We start from the raw sequence: 16,467 nt of genomic DNA, 5'->3' as shown, positions 1-16,467 counted from the left end.
ACCCACGTCAAGGGAGCCAACAGGTACCAATACTGGTTACACATTAGAGCCAATATCTAGCCAATATTCTAGCTGCTCACCCTCCCCCTTTAGACTGCCATGGACCTGGCCCACTACAGCCGACCATAGCATTTGGGAGGCAACATACCAACCGTCTCTATCACGTCCACAGAATCTCTTCTCTATTCCTGTAACTATGGAATCTCCTATCAGTACTGCAGTTCTCTTCACCTTCCTTCTCTTCCGAGCCACAGCATCAGACAGTGCCAGACACTCAGTCACTGTGGCTCCCCCTGGTAAGTCACCCCCCCTCCCTCAATTTATTATTGAGGGGAACAGCCACAGGGGTACTCTGCTCTGGCTTCCCATTTCACTTTCTTCTCCTAACGGTCACCCAGGTACCTGTCTCCTAGGGGTGACTACCTTCCTGTAGCTCCTACCTATCATTTCCTCAGTCTCCCATATGAGCTGCAGGTCATCGAGCTGTAGCTCCAGTTCCTTGACACGTTCTCTGATGAGCTGCAGCTCAGTGCCCTTGCTGCAGATGTGGTCATTTGGGAGGCTGAGGTCTCCCAGAATTCCCACAGCTCACAAAAAGAACACAGCACAGACCCTGGAGCCATTCTCACTGCTGTAACTATGCACTGACAGACAAGAAATGAAAAATAAATCAAGAAACTTACTTTGAACGACATCACTCTTCATTCTTCTGAACTCTAAGGAATACAAACCCAAAACTGTTCAGCCTCACTTGATACCAGAGTTCAAATTTCTGTGCAGAGAGCAACTAAACTTATATTCAGAGTCAGCAACGCTAGATAGAATATAGATATAACATCAGCCAGCCACACAGGAAAGTATGAGATGGCCTTCACTGCAAGACCATTTGCTATCCATTTTATAACAAAAGAGAGTTTTATCCTGACGAAGGGTCTCGGCCTGAAACGTCGACTGCACCTCTTCCTAGAGATGCTGCCTGGCCTGCTGCGTTCACCAGCAACTTTGATGTGTGTTGCTTGAATTTCCAGCATCTGCAGAATTCCTGCTGTTAGAGTTTTATCTCACCAACTTTTCACCCTACATTCACAAGCTGTGAATGAATGCAAATCACTACAAGTAGTCTTGTAATGTCTTATGACTTGCAGTAATGACTTTCTGCCTTGGAGGTATCGGTGCTAATGACTAACACTACCAAGAGCACAGAAAAGGGCTGGCAGATGACGTGCTAGCCACCTCTGACTGCTTCAAGAATTATTTAATGCACAGTAATCCAAGCCCTTGATTATGTCAACAGCAGTGATCCTCTTACCTTCAGAGGCTTTTTCAAATCCACGTCTGAATGAATACTCAGCTCTCTCAGTGCATCGCTGACCAGATTATCCCGCTGAACGTGCAGAATGAGAAAGGGGCTGCTGGTCAGAAATGGCCCCATTGTGAGCAACATGAAGATATTCTCCAGACTGGTCCTGTTCACTGCTATCTGTAACAAGAGGCACAGCTAGGATCCCTTATCGTGGGCCATGTAAGATACAAAAGCTTGAAAGCTCTTATTACCAGACGCAAGGTCAGCTCCTATCCCATGACTGCCAGACTCCTAAATGGAGCTTTCACGTGCTAAAACTGAACTATTGATCTCTCAGACTACTCATTCTTTCCCTTGCACTTTAGTTCTTTACCTGCTCTGCATTTACTCTGTAGCTGCGACACAATATCGTTTTTCTTTTACTACTGCGGTGTCATAATACATGGCATGATCTGTCTGGATACTATGCAAACTAAAACTTTTTACTGTATCTCAGTACACATTAACAATAATAAGACAATATCAATGCCACCTTAGCACTCCATTATCTCCACAACTTCCTTAATATTTTTTTTATACCTCTAACTCTGCCTGCTGAAGCATGTATTCATCATTCATCTCATAATTGGGATACAGATCTTAGTAAAGATGCTTAATGATTTAAAGATAACAGGTCCAAGTGAACATTTCCATCACCTTTTGTTTCACTTCAAGAACTTCAGTTCCTGGTGATATTTGATTTCTCATTCCTAGTTAAATGCACTAATGTGTGAGACATACAGCATTTTTATCCAGAGAGCTCTCAAGAAGCAAACATAGTTGCACATTGATCAGTTTTGAATCAAGTACCTGTCCTGAATGAGGGGTGACCCAATTGATACCTATTGAATGGTAAAGGGCCTTGATAGAGTGGATGTGAAAAAGATGCTTCCTAAAGTGGGACAGTCTATGACCTGAGGACACAGCCACAGAATAGAAGGGCATCCTTTTAGAATGGAGGTGAGGAGGAATGTCTTTAGCCAGAGAGTGGCGAATCTGTGGAATTTGTTGCCACAGGCAACTGTGGAGTCTTTATGTTTACTTAAGACAGACGTTGATAGATTCTTGATTGGTGTGAGCATCAAGGGATACGGGAGAAGGCAGAAGATTGGGGCTGAGAGGAAAAATGGATCAGCCATGATGAAATGACAGAGCAGAGTCGATGTGCCGAATGGCCTGTTTCTGCCTATATCTTATAGTCTTGTGGACTGTCGACGTATTGGAACACAAAGGGGTACATTCATCTGCTGTGTCTGTGCAATGGCTTTTAAAAGCCAACTTGCAATGCTCTGCAAATGTTTCCTTTTCATGTACACTCAATGGACACTTTACTGTTTACACCTTTCAGCCCAGTGTGGTCTGCTGCTGCTGTAGCCCATTTGTTTCAAGGCTCGACGTGTTGTGCATTCAGAGATCCTCTGCTGTACAGCGCTGTTGTAACATGTGGTTAGTTGATTTACTGTCATCTCCTAGACATTCTCCTCTGACCTCTCATTTTCGCCCACAGAAGTGCAGCTCACTGGATTATTTTTTTCATTTTTTTTCCACACAATTCTTTGTAAACTCAAGAGACTGTTGAAAATCCCAGGAGATCAACAGTTTCTGAGATACACAAACCACCCTGTCTGGCACCAACAACCATTCCACAGTCAAAGTCATTTAGACCATATTTCTTCCCCATTCTGATGTTTGGTCTGGCAACTCTTGACACACCTATATGCTTTTATGCACTGAGCTGCTGCCGTACCACTGGTTAATTAGATATTTGTATTAATGAGCAGCTGTACAGGTGTACCTAATGAAGTTCATTTATGCAATTTGCCTCCAGAGGTCTGAAACCATCCCCTGTATCACCCTCTCAGGCTCTATATTCTCAATCAAATAACTTACTGTGTGCTATATATGCAATTCTCATTTGGATCTCATGCAGTTATCTCAACTCTGAACCCTCTGCTCATCAACATTTCAGCCAGTGGTCAAACTCTTTCCTAAACCTCCTTTTCAAATCCTGAGGCTCTTATGTTTGTCCTTAACATTTGGCACAACTCCAGTTCCTCAGGTCTTCATACCTACTGAAAGCAAAGCTAACGAATGACTCTCAGCACAACTTATTCAGTACATAAACCAAACCAAGTGGGCAGTTCTGCCACTTGCCCGAAGAAAAAAAAAATTTGGACAAGGGTGACAGGCAAGATAAGATATAGGATTGAATCAAAGAAGCAAATAGTATTTTATTGGCATGAAAATGCAAATGGGATTCCAACCTAGTCCATTTGTTATCCCTACTACTTATCCATAACAACATTTTAAAATTATGCTGGCTGTAGAAGAAAAAAAACAAAATGTGTTGGTAACAAAGCAAAAATCTAAGAAAATGATTTTGGACCAATAAAGTGCATTGTGCAAAGTGATAGTTTGACATGAATAACGTTGACACAAGGCCACAAACTAAGCTATTTATGTATCTTTTGTCGACATAGGAGGCCATTTAGCCCATCAAGTTTCTGCCTGCGTACCAAGTGATTCTGTTCCACCAATTTTCCTCTATCCTAAACTCCCCACGTTCCCATTAATTCTGTCACCCAACTACACCAAGGGCAACTTACAAACTGAACATTTTTGGAAGATGGGGAACTAAAGTACCTGGAAGGAAAACGTGCAAACTGCACACAAACAGCATCAGAGGTAGATTGAAGCTGAGCTACTGGAGCTGTGAGATGGTTCTACTAATCACATCACTGTGCAACCTCCTCACCACAAACACAACTGAAGGCATGGTTTGGCTCGGAGATCTGTGATCTTATTTGGTTGGCATGCAACATTTTACCGCCAACCTCCATACAACATACCTGCATCTGTAAGGCAGCGTCAGTCTGTAACATCTTTGTCTTTGCCTGAGCGTTCAAAACAAAGGGATAGGTGCAAAAAGCAACAGGGACCTGGAACAGAGCAAGCAACACAGCTTAAAACAAAACAGCAACTTGCAAATACCATGTGACTTGAGAATGGGAGAAACATGAGTCTCATCATTGGTTCAGTGAGAACATTCTCATTTCTGGGTGAGAAATCAACAGAGTCACAGAGGAATACTTCACAGAAAGACGTCCTTTGGCCCAGCTCTTCTACACTGATCATGCTGCTCCACCAAATTAGTCCCAATTATCCACATCTGGCCCATATCCCTCCAAGCCCTTCTTATCTATGTACTTATCCAAATGTCTTTTAAATGACATCATTATACCGGCCTCGAACATTTCCTCTGTCAACTCATTCCATATACACACCATCCTTTGCACAAAGAAGTTGCCCTTCAATTCCCTTTTCAATCTTTCACTGTTCACCTTAAAATTATGCCTTCTTGCTTTTAGTTCCTCTTCCCTGGGAAAAAGATTACATGCATTCACCCTGTCTACACCTCTCACAGTTTTATACACCTCTGTAAGTTTACCCCTCAATCTCCTATGCTCCAAGGAATAAAGCTCTTGCCTGCCCAGCCTCTCACCATAACTCAGGCCCTCAAGTCCCAGCAGCATTCCTTGTAAACTGCAAATATATACTCATAAAAATAAGCTTGTCAAACAAGAACTTCTCTTTCAAAAACTGGTTTTTCTTTATTGCATTATGATTGTATTGTCATGTTATGACTGCTTTTCAAATGTAATCCATTATTTTCTTAACGACAGTTGTTCAGTTTCCTGTTTTCTGTCTTACTTCCTCCTTGAAAAGAGACTCTTCAATTCCAAACATCCTGTTCCTAACAGAGTAACAGCATACTGAAGATCTGCATTTTCCGATATCAAAGGTTAGTGATCACGTTCTCAGGGAAGAGATTGTTAGTGAACTGAGACAATCATTAATATCTGCCTGAGAGCTGATAGAAGACAACACCATCGTAACTCTGTTAAGCAGAAAGTGAGCTGAGATTTGGAAAGGACTTGGGGAGGAATGTGATCAGTTAGAGGAATGGGATCAACAGACAACTAATTTTCTGACTATTGTACACAATGAGCAGAATGGGCTACTTAAGTGTGTATGATTAAATCAAAGGAACAAGACCCTATTTTGACTCCGAGTCTGAACTGATACCTCACATTATGTGCAGAGAAGTTAAATTAGGATCATGAATTGCTCTCAGGGAGGATGCAGAAGACGTGGCGGTTAGCACAGTTTAACAATGAAGACTTCAGGTATATTTATTATTAGATTCAATGGTTATAGTTATACAGCATGGAAAAAGGCCCTTCATCCCAAGTTGTCCAAGCACACCAAGTTGTCGTCCTGAGCTAGTTCTACTTGCCTGTGTTGGTTCACATCCTTCAAAATCATTCCTATCCATGTAGCTGTCTAACTGGCTTTTAAATGTTGGGATTGTACCCGTCTCTACCAATTATTCTGAAAACTCATTCTATCAACCATCACCCTCTGGGCATAAAAGCTGTCCCTCAGATCTCCTTTAAATTTTTCTGCTCTCACCTTCAACCTTTTCCATCTCATTTCAGATTCCCCTACCGGGAGAAAGCACTATAAGTCTGGAATAAAAGCTTGCCTCAGTAATGATAACCAAGAAACAACTGCTTGTTTGTAATAACCCATCTAGCCCACTACTCTGTCCTTCAGAAGAGGAAACATACCATCTTCACCGAGCCTGGTCTGACTCTAGGCTCAACACAAAGGTTGACTCTTAATATTCCAATTCAGGGGCAATAATGAAGACAGCATAAATGGTGACATTGCCAATGACATTCACCTCCCTTAAAGGAGTGAAAATGAACAAGGAATTCTCAGTTGGACAAACCATTGAACAAAGATCACAGTCATTCACAAGGGATCTCATTCTGTCCAAGATAGTCTGTACAAGTGTGTACATTGCAAATACACTGCTACATCCTGGGAAAGGGACTGGGTGTTTTTTAAAAGTACACTTTTTTTTGACTGGAAACGACGTAAGGTCAAAAGACTAACTAAAGTTGTCCAAAATATTAGAATTGTGTGATGTTTGCCTACCTCTGCAATAGCTGGTTGGATTTTCTGTAAAAAAAAACAGACATGTAAATTATAAAGAAATAGGAAAGAGAGTTAAGAGCCTATGCCAACTTATGAAACTATAACAGATTTAGAATTGATCTACTTACAACTCCAGCATGTTGGGATGCCCAGTATAGATAATCAGATTCAATGTTGACCAAATTGTTGAGTTCATGGATGTAAAACGCATCATAGTGAACATGGTTAGCGATTGTATTAACCTGTGCAACAACATGGAGTGAGCGAGACCAGTTCAGACGTGCAATTGCAAGTAACAGGAGTACTATACACAGTATATAGTTACCCAAAAGTTAAAGTGCAATGAGTAACAATTTTAACACATCTGAACTTCTGGGCTGGAAATAACTGGCTATTATTTTCATCTATTTTCCTCAGCAGGCAAACCAGCACCTTTCTAAGACCAGTAGAGTCCTTTTCAATACATGCCAGGTCTGAAAGTCATAATTGAGACCGAACTACATATTAACTTCTGTAGCAGTGCTTTTTGTCAATTATGAACACAAGAAATTCTGCAGATGCTGGAAAGCCAAAGTAACACACACAAAATGCTGGAGGAACTCAACAATTCAGGCAGCATCTATAAAAATTAATAAATAGTCGAGGCTTCAGGCCGAGAGCTTTCTTTAGGACTGGAAAGGAAGGGGAAAGACGCCAGAGTAATAAGGTGGGGTGTGGGGAAGAAGGACTAGCTAGAAGATGATAGGTGAAGCCATCTGTGTGGGAAAGGGAAAGTGCTGGAGAAGAAGGAATCTGATAGGAGGGAAGGAGTGGACCATGGAAGAAAGGGAAGAAGAGAGGCACCAGGGGTCCGTGAAAGGCAAGAGAGGAGAAAGGTTAAGAGGCCAGAGTGAGGAATAGAAGAGGGAAGTGGGAAGTGAAAAAAATTACTGAAAGGAGAAATTGATGTTTATGTCATCAGGTTGGAGGCTACCTAGAGGGAATAGGAGGTGTTGCTCCTCCACTATGGGAGTGGTCACATTGTGGCAAAAGAGGAGCTCATGGACTGACATGTCAGAATGGGATAGGAATTGGGCTCTGCAGTTGTCCATTGATTTCCCACACAAAACAGATCTGGCTTCATTTTTCAAAACAGTGTGCATTTCTAACTTAGGATGGTGCTCCTTCTGTGAGAGATTAACAAAACTGTCACTAACTATCATATAACAGGAATTCTGCAGATGCTGGAAATTCAAGCAACACACATAAAAGTTGCTGGTGAACGCAGCAGGCCAGGCAGCATCTCTAGAAGAGGTGCAGTTGACATTTCAGGCCGAGACCCTTCCTAGAGATGCTGCCTGGCCTGCTGCGTTCACCAGCAACTTTTATGTGACTAACTATCATATGGTCATTTTAACAGGGGGCTAAAATCCTTTCCACCACAACTTCAGAACTGACCATCTTATGACATTCAACAAAAATAACTTTGCTCTTCACATAGAAAAGAAATACAATGGATTCTGGTTGAATCTGAACATCAACCAGATGTATCGGGACCAGTACATCTTTGCCCTATTAAGTGGCCGCCCCAATTAGCTGAAAATATGGAAATAATTTTAAAAAGTATAAAAAGATAAATGAAAAAAAACGTATTTAAATGAAATACAGGAAAAATTATAACACTATTAATACTACTACTTTATTATAAACTGTGTATTAGTTCCTAATATTTATCTACAGAGCAATTCATCCTATGTACACTGCTGTGCTCTTTTAAATAAACAAAACCAGCACAGACAGCTAGTACTGATAATGGACTGCCTTCATACAATACTTTTCACAAATGTATCCACAAAATCTTCATTTTCAATATAACATTCAAGATGATTGCCAATACCTTCGTATTTCTTAACTTGTTGAAGTAGTAAAATAGTTTCATTTTCACTCCTGGCCATTTCTGGCACCTCCAAGCCTGAAAGCTTGAAATCACATTGAGCGAAACAGTTCTGAGTTGTCTTCCTGTTTATTTTCTCACTAACTACCAGTGCCAAAAATCACTGCTTTTTGAACACAAACACACGCAAGTGACACTATTTAAATACTATTCGCTTCAATCAGTGTCGTGTCTCATGGCCACACAAGTGTTGCTAATTAGAAAATGTTCTGCAAGTCTCCTGTCCCAATTAAGTGCCATAGTGCCCCAAATAAATGAAAGGAACCCCGGCCATTTTCTCCACTGTACCAAAACACGGCAAGCACAAACAATATTTGACTCTGAGGCATATAAATAGATATGAGAGACTGATAAGCAAAAGATTATTTAAAATGGTAGATTTTAAGGAATAGCTTAAAGGAGGGATAGAAAAGTTTAGTGAGGGATTTCTGGAACTCAGGGCTTGGGCAGGTGGTGGAGCGATTAAAATCAGGAATGCACACAAGCACGGAATAAATGGAGCAAAGGGGTCTCCACTGAGTTGTGGTGAGGGATTACAGAGATAAGGAGGGGTAAAGACAAGAAAGAATTTGGAAAGAAAAAGGGGTTTAAATAAAGATAGTACCTGATGGGTAAATGAAGATGTCAAGTGTTCTGTTGAGAGCAGAATACTACAAAGCACTGTCTAATTGAAATTAGGTTGAATAGAAAACTTTCTCTGGGGAGGTAACAAGCTGGTCTAATATAAATTGAGCCTCACCCTCAACACGGGGCAAGTCAAAAAAGTTATGTGGCTAACAGCAATTCTGACTGTTCCACATGCTATATTAGGGTTCACGTTTCATAAGCCATAAAGCACATTGAAAAGAAAGATGTTGTATAAATGCAAGCTAATTATTCCACCTTTAATGGCAAAGTACAGGACCCTCAATCAAAAGTCCCATCCTTTAAATATTCCCCGGCTCCCACCGTTTCTACTTTTGGAGGTATAAATACTTCTCAGAAGACAATAAATTTCTGCTGTCAATCATTCCCACAGGTACCTTGTGCAGTTTTTCCAAAACTCGAAGTGCATCATTGATATAATGGCTGAATGAAGGAGCCAACAGGGCAGTTCTCATTCTGGTCAGCAGGTACACCACTGCATCTTTATAGAGCTCCACCAATCGGCTAAAGTAGCCAGCACTCACCCAACACCACCAGTTATCTGGAAGGAGAAAAGACAAATTAATTTATCTATGAGTTTGTGCAAAGAATATCAGGAATCCTGCCCACCTTCCCCTCCTCAGGGGGATCTGGTAGAGTGAACCATCTGTGATAGGACCTACCTCTGCGTTCAGTGACCCACCTCATCCATTATTCTCCTAGTGACACTGAGTCCACTTCTGCCCTCTTTACAGTGTTCTCTCTACACAAACGCATCTCTTTAATTTTTACTACTTCTCATGAGCACCCTGTCCTTGTGGAGTCACAAGAGCCACCTCTGACCGCTCTCACCACAGACAATTCACTTGCAACCACTTTCTGCATCTGCACTTGGAAAACATTCTAGAAACCTCAGAGCCCCCACCTGCCTCAGTGCACTGGCCAGTGAACTCTGTTTATCGTGATACTTCTGCAACTTCCAGCTCACTTAACCATTTTCTAACTTCCACCTTGCTAAAGGTGAACTCTTGAGCTCCCATTTCACCATGTCGTGGCCCTTTAACTTTGTCTGTGATTGTAACATTAGACTCTACATTCTGTTCTCATTTTTACTGCCTAAATGTGTTTATGTTAAGAATGATCTGACCAGCTGGCATGCAAACAAACATTTTCACTGTTATTTCTGCACATGCAGCAATAATAAACCAATACCAACATAGTCAGAGGAATTTCCCATTGCCTTTAATCTCATCTCATTCCACAACCATGGTTTCCGGTTGACCTAGACAGATTGCAACTTCACCATCCTGTTCACATCATTTCCTTCCATCTCTAAATAGCTTCCTTCTGCAATATTGGTCACACCTAGTATAAAGAACAGTACAAAACATTAATAAGGGTACCAAATTATGAAATGTTCGGCATCTTCAAATCATTCATTTTCTTTCTGAATTATATAGCATGAAAACTGGCCCTTTGGCCCTACATATCCATCCAAACCAAGATGTCCATCGAAGCTAGTCCCACTCTTAAGCATTTTATCATATCCCTCTAAGCCAGGGGTTCCTAGCCTTGCTTAATGGTATTAGTCCAAGGCATAAAAAAGGTTGGGAACCCCTGCTCTAAGCCTTTCCTATCCATACCTGTCTAAATGTCTTTTAAACATTGTAATTGTACCTGCCTCTAGCAGCTCATTCCACATACCCACTACCCTCCACGTGAAAAACTTACCCATCAACTGCCCTTCAAATATCTCTCCTCTTACACTAACTATGCCTTCAAGACTTAGACTCCCCTATCCTGGGGATAAAATCTGTGGCTATCCACTCAAGATTTAAAACCTTTGTAAGGTCACTCCTCTACTCCTTAATTCAAGGGGTAGAAGTCCCCATCTATCCAGCCTCTCCTTGCAGCTCAAGTCTTCCAGTCCCAGTATCATCCTCGTGCATCTTTTCGGCACTCTTTCCAGCCTAATGACATCTTTCCATCTTTCCTATAGCTAGACAATTACAAGTAAGTATTTTTTTCTTTTGAATATGATACAATAGCTCAAAAGATTCCTCCTCCCCCCACCCCCCAAACAGCGCAGAGCGAACGGTGAAGGTGACAAAATTTTAGGCATCAGTGGGAATTAGTGGACTCTCCAGTTCCCTTTGGACAATTAGAGGTGGGGTCTGCCAGCAAATTCCTAAAAAATGAATCCTACTGGGAGTCTAATTTACTGTTCAAATTTTATCTTTAACGCATTACTAACTGACTAATCAACAACAAAAAACAGCCTGGTACATTCTCACTGTGACCGCATGGATCTCCTCTGGGTGCTCCAGTTTCCTCCCACACCTCAAAGACATATGGACCGGGAGGTTAAATGGCCGCTGTAAATTGCCCCTTTGGTGTAGTGAGTTCAGTTGATAGAAATGTGGGTAGAATATAATTGAAAATTGGTTCATTGTCAACACAAATACTGAGAGATTGTGAAAAGCTTTTGTTTGCATGCTATCCAAGGGAAAAAGAAAAAACAGAAAACAGAGTAAGTGCAGTGTGGGAAGGCAAATAAAATGCCTGGGACATGATCAGGTAGACAATGAGATCAGGAGATCATTTTTAGTGTATAAATATAAAGGGGAAAAGGTTGTTAATAGTTGGTGCAGATATGGTGGGCCAATGAGCCTATTTCCATGCTGTATGAATATGATTTCCAGACACGCTCAGTACCTACCCAATACTTTGCTTGGGTTGGCATCCAGGTGGAGAATGGCAGTGGCAAAGGGAAGTGCAAAGGTCAAATAATTCTTGGACTCTTGGAAAAGAGGAAACACTGGTAATATCAAAAAGGCTCTCATGGCCTCAACATCAGGTGGTGAAGCTGGTAACTGGGATATGAGACGATTCTCTACAGTCGCAGATACCTGTAAAAGGAAAGAAGTCCCAGAGGACAGATCAATATGCTTGTATTGGTAAAGCTAATGGAGGAGTCTAAAGCCAAGCATCACAGGAAAGGATACTGAGCACTGAGCACTGCGATGGGGAGAAACTTCCTCACTTCACTTGAGAGATTATCTTTGTAATTCCTACACTGAAGTACCACAAAAACCCTGTCTTGACCGAACTGTGAGTAAGCACGACTGATTTCCAGATACTAATAGAGATCAACTGTCTGTTAGAGCAGGAAAATGGTGCTGACATGCACGATCAGACGAGACCTTGATGATTGGCAGAGCAGGCCAAAAGGGTCAGATGGCCTTTTCCTGCTTCTCAATTTGAAGTTCTAATCTCACACTGGTTGCCTTACACCAACTGGACCCAGAAACTGTATTTCTCAACCCAAAGATTAGAGAGAAATTGGTAATTCTGGGGTTTCTTCACATATCTCAATTTTTAATGATTTATTTTCAACAAGGTAATTTTTATTTTTATAAAACCATCTTTTTTATAATTTAAAGAAATGACGACTATTGAGGTGGCACGGTAGCGTAGTGGTTAGCATAACAGCATTACAGCGCCTACAGCACCAGCTACACGCGTTCCATTCCTACCGCTGTCTTAAGGATTTTGTACATTCTCCCCGTGGGTTTCCTCTGACCTTCCAAAAACCTGGGGGTTAGTAGGCTAATTGGTCACATGGGTGGAATTGGGCAGTGTGGGCTTGTTACTATGCTGTACATCCAAATAAAAGTAAAAAGTAAAAAAGACTTACAAAAGCCTGACTGATCTTGAGAGGAGCTGTGGCTCCATCTGCATCCTTGCCTTTTGTTAAAATGCTCTGGGGACAGGGTTTGTTCAGTACGCCAGTTGAGACCTAGTTGTAGCTGAAGTTTCACTCTGGTGACTCCAGGGTTGGATTGTCCTGAGTGATTAGACCCATGCATCAATGAGGACAGGGGTGAACCAAATCAAATACCATTCGGCCCCAAGTAATGTTAGAGCAACAGCAGTGAGATAATTCCAAGTGCTTTATGTGAAAGGGTAACTTGCTCACTCTCACAAAGGGAAGCAAAGCAAAGCAAAGCAAACAGGCTCTGAGCCCTGCAGTGATAATGGTTCACCTGTTGGAGTAACTTGCAATATGGAGACTTCACCATGTTCTCAAAAAATAACCTGACTGCATTCAAGTCAATGCCAGGGTTTCGAGGGCTGGTTTTGAAATGCTCGTCATTTCTGCAGCAGGAAAAAGAAGTATATTTATCCATCGTGTTACAATCTTTGCATTTGTCCCAAAAGTAAATCCAATGTTTTGGTTTCTATCAATTACAGACACAGAATAAAATAGGCAGCATCAGACACTCAGCTCTATGGTTCAAAACTCAGTGGATATGAAAATCAGCAATCAAAACAATACTCCTCCCTCCCATATTGATCAGCCACTCTTTCTATCACCCAAGTTAGAAGCTCCATCATATTACCAGGGCAGGACAATGAACAAAAAACAGATTTGTTTACATTATCCATGTCTTGAAACGGATCTTGGAGTTATTAATATTCTCTGGGAGCTCTTTCTTCTCCACAACCCTCCACCTCCGTCAGGCAGAAGATACAGTACAAAAGCATGTCCCACGGCCAGCTTCTGTCCCACTGTTATGAGACTATCGAACAGTCTTCTTGTATGATAAGATGGATTCTTTACCCCACAATCTACCTCGTTATGACCTTGCACCTTAATGTCTGCATGCACTATACTTTCTCTGTAATTATAATTCTACATTCTGCATTATGTTATAGCTTTCCTTTGTACTACCTCAATGCATTGTCATAATGAACTAGTCTGTGTGGATGGCATGCAATATCTTAATACATGTAACAATAATAAGCCAATTTCCCAATTTAATGAGTTTTTTTGAAAAAAATTTTTAGTAAGTTTTTACAATGCAACAACAAAAAGTCCAATAAAAAATGTTTATACAGTGCAAAACAAACATATCAAATGTACAGTTCATAACAGTTAAAGCACCCATAGTAGAATCGTATAAAATTAGTTACCACCCCACCCTCCCACTACCCAACTCCAAGCCAACCTCACGATATATAGAAAAGTTAATCAGAACTTTTATCACCACGGAGCTGTAATTATAAAAAGAAGGTATATTGCCTACTACCTGAACTATAATATGTTTAGACATAAAGAAAAACGTAAGTCTTAACTGAAAAAAGCTGGAAGTAAGGGATTTAAATGCAAAAGAAAGAAAAGGAGGGATAAACCCTTAATAGTCATCGTCATAGTCATACTTTATTGATCCCGAGGGAAACTGATTTTCGTTACAGTTGCCCCAACCAAGAATAGAGTATAAATATAGCAATACTCTAAACATGAATTATGAAAATATTCAAGAAAAGGTCTCCACACCTTTGGGAACTTTACGTCCGAATTAGGAAGTGAATAATGAATCTTTTCAAGGTCTAAGCAGGACATAATGTCTCTGAGCCACTGAGCATGAGTGGGTGGGGCAACATCTCTCCACCTAAGAAGGACCGCACGTCTGGCCAAAAGAGAGGCAAAGGACAATGTATGACGCTTAGTCGGAGTCAGATGCATATCAACTTCTGCCAAGGTACCGAGAAAAGCAATCAGAGGGTTAGGATCCAAATAGCGATTAAGTGTAACAAGTTGCGACGAGTGTAAAGGGGGCGAGGCTTCCCTTATTCATAAGTACTGGGCTTGTCCTAGCTTGGAGAATTTCTGAAGAGATGTTTTTTAACCTTATCCCATATACTTAATTTAGTGAGTTTAATAAGTGTTTGTGCTCTAATGACACAACAGGGAATACTGAAAGACTCAGTGATTCCAGCGTTGGATCCGACCGTTAAATCCTTAGATTAGGCTGTTCAATTGTTATTTCCTTTGTACTCATTTGCACATAATTGCATTTTATTCTCTCATTTAAGGTGAGCATGGATCATTTTGTAAGTTTACATTTTATCTTTGGCCATTGACTTATTGAAAAGTGAAGTATTCTTTAAGGGGCTCCTCGCGATCAAGGATCAAGGAGGTAGCGGAGCCTGAAGCACACACTTAACAATAGCTTTTTCCCTCTGCTACCATGTTTCTGAATGGACATTGAATCCATGAACACTACCTCACAACTGTTTTTCACTTTCTGCACCACTTATTTACACACACACACACACACACACACACACACACACACACACAGAGGGGGTGATTGATATGTTCATGGCCTAAGGTAGAAGAAGATGAGTTATGAAGTTCAAACTTTCTGCATTATCACTCAGAGTTGAACTGCACGTGCATGTAACGAGAGTGTCTTGGACCTCCAGGTAGTCCACAGCAAGGGTGATTGATAAGTTTGTGTCCTAAGGTAGAAGGAGATGAGTTATACAGCTCTCATTACATGCACGTGCAGTTCAACTCTTTGAGTGAAAATGCAGAAAGTTTGAAGTTAATAACTCATCTCCTTCTACCTTAGGCTACAAACTTATCAATCACCCCTGCTGTGGACCACTTTTGGAGGTCCAAGACGCCGACTTCTACAAAGAAGGGATCCGTTTGCTCCACAACCGCTGGACTAAGTGTGTAAATGTAGGAAAAATAAATGTGTTAGGTTTTCTAAAATTGACTCCTTCTGCCTTGGGCCACAAACTTATCAATCACTGTGTGTGTGTGTGTGTGTGTGTGTGTGTGTGTGTGTGTGTGTGTGTGTGTGTGTGTATATATTATCCATTTCCAGAAAAGTTGGGATATTTTCCAAAATGCAATAAAAACAAAAATCTGTGATATGTTAATTCACATGGACCTTTGTTTAACTGACAAAAGTACAAAGAAAAGATTTTCAATAGTTTTACTGACCAACTTAATTGTATTTTGTAAATATACACAAATCTGGAATTTGATGGCTGCAACACACTCAACAAAAGTTAGGACAGAGTTAAAATAAGATTGAAAAGTGCACAGAATATTCAAGTAATACCGGTTTGGAAGACTCCACATTAAGCAGGCTAATTGGTAGCAGGTGAGGTATCATGACTGGGTATAAAAGTAGCGTCCATCAAAGGCTCAGTCAATGCAAGCAAGGATGGGTCGTGGCTCTTCCTTTGTGCCAAAATTCGTGAGAAAATTGTTAGTCAGTTCAAAAGGAACATTTCTCAACACAAGATTGCAGAGAATTTAGGTCTTTCAACATCTACAGTACATAATATTGTGAAAACATTCAGAGAATTCAGAGACATCTCAGTGCGTAAAGGGCAAGGTCAGAAACCACTGTTGAATGCGCGTGATCTTCGAGCCCTCAGGCGGCAGTGCCTAAGAAACCGTCATGCTACTGTGACAAATATAGCCACCTGGGCTCGGGAGTACTTCACTCAACACAGTCCGTTGCTGCATCCAGAAATGCAACTTGAAACTGTATTACGCAAGGAGGAAGCCATACATCAACTCTATGCAGAAATGCTGTCGAGTTCTCTGGGCTCGAGTTCATCTCAGATGGACCGAAAGACTGTGGAACCCTGTGCTGTGGTCAGATGAGTCCACATTTCAGCTAGTTTTCGGAAAAAACGGGCGTTGAGTTCTCCGTGCCAAAGATGAAAACGACCATCCAGATTGTTATCAGCG

General features: G+C 41.1%; 1 protein-coding gene across 7 annotated transcripts in view; it reads right to left on the bottom strand.

Annotated features, from left to right (window-relative positions):
* The window catches only part of LOC140196727 (probable E3 ubiquitin-protein ligase HERC3), a 104,294-nt gene that overhangs the window by 33,535 nt on the left and 54,292 nt on the right, over positions 1-16,467 (bottom strand). For 6 of the 7 annotated variants that reach the window (XM_072256405.1, XM_072256408.1, XM_072256406.1 and 3 more), the window contains 7 exons: positions 12,950-13,061; positions 11,623-11,812; positions 9,302-9,465; positions 6,475-6,588; positions 6,347-6,370; positions 4,192-4,281; positions 1,310-1,480 (listed from right to left, as the gene is read on the bottom strand). In XM_072256405.1, the coding sequence (XP_072112506.1) occupies positions 1,310-1,480; positions 4,192-4,281; positions 6,347-6,370; positions 6,475-6,588; positions 9,302-9,465; positions 11,623-11,812; positions 12,950-13,061 (865 nt within the window). The remainder of the gene's footprint in view (positions 1-1,309; positions 1,481-4,191; positions 4,282-6,346; positions 6,371-6,474; positions 6,589-9,301; positions 9,466-11,622; positions 11,813-12,949; positions 13,062-16,467) is intronic. The other variant, XM_072256410.1, reaches the window with a different exon arrangement.

The sequence above is a fragment of the Mobula birostris genome, chromosome 4 (genome assembly GCF_030028105.1).
Source record: "Mobula birostris isolate sMobBir1 chromosome 4, sMobBir1.hap1, whole genome shotgun sequence".
NCBI lineage: Eukaryota > Metazoa > Chordata > Chondrichthyes > Myliobatiformes > Myliobatidae > Mobula > Mobula birostris.
Note: the sequence above shows the minus strand (reverse complement) of the source record. Positions and strands in the feature narration are given on the sequence as shown.